This window comes from Caenorhabditis briggsae (assembly GCF_000004555.2).
Source record: "Caenorhabditis briggsae AF16 supercontig from assembly CB4, cb25.NA_403, whole genome shotgun sequence".
Classification (NCBI taxonomy): domain Eukaryota; kingdom Metazoa; phylum Nematoda; class Chromadorea; order Rhabditida; family Rhabditidae; genus Caenorhabditis; species Caenorhabditis briggsae.
This window is the reverse complement of record NW_025543186.1, coordinates 1-2,133: the sequence shown is the minus strand read 5'-3', so window position 1 is coordinate 2,133 and position 2,133 is coordinate 1. Positions and strand designations below refer to the sequence as shown.

General features: G+C 40.0%; 1 protein-coding gene across 1 annotated transcript; it reads right to left on the bottom strand.

Moving 5' to 3' along the window:
- Positions 1-1,121: 1,121 nt before the first annotated feature.
- CBG25080 lies at positions 1,122-1,838 on the bottom strand (the record flags this gene model as incomplete). The annotated part of the gene is made up of 1 exon (XM_002648648.1): positions 1,122-1,838. A coding segment is annotated over one exon (717 nt), but the record flags the coding sequence as incomplete, so codon positions are not given.
- Between the last annotated feature and the right edge of the window lie 295 nt (positions 1,839-2,133).

The following is a 2,133-nucleotide window of genomic DNA, read 5'->3' as shown; positions in this document are numbered from 1 at the left end:
GAAATCTGTCATTTTACCGTTTTTTTTTCGTCAATTTAGGTAATTTTTCAAGTCAAAATGAGCCATTTTTAGGGTATTTCGTCAAATTTAGAGCATTTTCAAGGGTCTTCCAGTCAAAATCAGGACAATTTTCCAGCTATTTCCAGCTACAAAAAGGCTGGTAATCCGAGTAAAAAGTCTCAGAATTGGGCTATTTTTATTTGTCATAACAAGCCCATTTTCAAGCGAGTTTTCAGTTCAAAATGAGCCATTTTCCAGCTTTTTCCGCTCTAAATTAGGTCAATTATAAGCTTTTTCTGGTGAAAATAAAGCTATTTTCTAGCTATGTATAGCTCAAAATGAGCCATTTTTAGGCCTATCATAAGCTTCGTTTAGGCCTGAATTAGGCAATTTCATAGATAATACCGGACTCTAAAATATCAAAAAACTCGAGTTTCTTCGCTACAAGATGAAAATGGCTCAATTTTCAGCTAAAAACCCTTATTATCTCATTTTCTAGCTATTTTCAGCTCAAGATCAGCTATTTTCTAGCTTTTTGAAGCTTAAAAGAGCCATTTTCAAGGTCTTTCCTGATTTAAATTAGGCCTTTAACAGGCTTTTCTTAGGCCTAAATTAGGCCATTTTCTAGCTATGCTCGCTTGGAAATTGGTCATTTTTTCGCTAGTTTTTCAGTTGAAAATGATCCAATTTCGAAGTTTTTGGCACAGATTAGGTCAAAATGAGCCATTTTCTAGCTTTTCCAGGCCTAAATTTGATGAATTATAAGGTTTTTTTAGTTGAAAATGGGCAATTTTCTATCTATTTTCAGCTCAAAATGAGCCAATTTCAACGTTTTTGGCATAGATTAGGTCATTTCGTAGGTTTTTTTTTCCGGTCAAAATGAGCCATTTATTGCTATTTTTTTGGTTTAAATTCGATCAATCATAAGCTTTTTCTGGTGAAAATCAAGCTATTTTCTAGCTTTTTTCAGTGACAATTAGAGCCTATTTCAGCCAAAAAACCCATATTATCTCGATTTCGATTTCTAGCTCAAAACCAGCTGTTTTCTGGCTATTTTAAGTTCAAAATGAGCCATTTTTAAGGTTTTTCGGTTTGAAAAGCCGAAAATCGCAATTTTCGGCTCAGAAAACGGCTGAAAATAGCGAAATTTCCAGGTAAAGCCACTCCCTCCCTCCCCAGCCCCTCCATCCCGCCCCCTTACCTTCCACATTCTCAAAATCGGGCGCCTGCGTCTCCTTGGTAATCTCCGCCAACTCCTTGGCCTTGCGAATCTTCTTCAACTGGAACACCTCCTGATCCTCAGCCTGTGGTCCCTCGTCTCCATCAATAATCATTTTAAGCTCTCTTCTCTTCAAAACCCTGGCTTTTGCCTTCAACATCTTCTTCTTTTTCTTCTTCAGAGCCGCTTTTTCGTCCTCCGATGCTTTGGCGATGAGCTCATCGATCTCAGCCATAGCCCGATCCTCAATTTGCTCCTCCGTCAGATCCTCCTCAATCTCTACATCCTGCGCTTCTCCTTCCACGGCTTTCCGTTCGGCTTCCAGAGTTTCCAGCATGGATTTTCGCCAGCGAAGGAGCACTCTGAGCTCTCGAGGACCCAGAACTTTGACGTCTTTCATGTATTCCACAACTTCTTCTGTCGTTTTTTCGTGGTTTTTCCATTTTGGATCGTCTAGAAGGATCACATTTGCCTCTCCCAGAATGTCTAGATATCCTGAAGATTTGATGAAATCCGAGGCATTGACCTTTGAGTGAATTGCCAGAGAATTGGTATCGTATCCCTCTGCCTTTGCCTTCTTCTGCTTCCCAATCAACATATTCTGGGGGTTCGGCTTCGTTCCCTCGGATCCATCTGGAAGAAATTCAAATTTGGGGTTATTTTAAGCCAATTTTCAGCATATTTTTGGTCATTTTAAGCCCCTCGGTTCATTTCGAGACGGCCCACGGTCCAAGGGTACATCGAGGGTACATCGAGGTCTTAGGGTACATTGGTTCTGAGGGTACATGGGATCTTAGACTGTAAGGCGTTTTAGCCTAAGCCTATAATTTTGAGCAGAAAGCAAAATGGTGTGTATAAAATATTGATTGACTTTTTTTGTGCACCTACATGCACCGAACCATCCAATGTGCCCT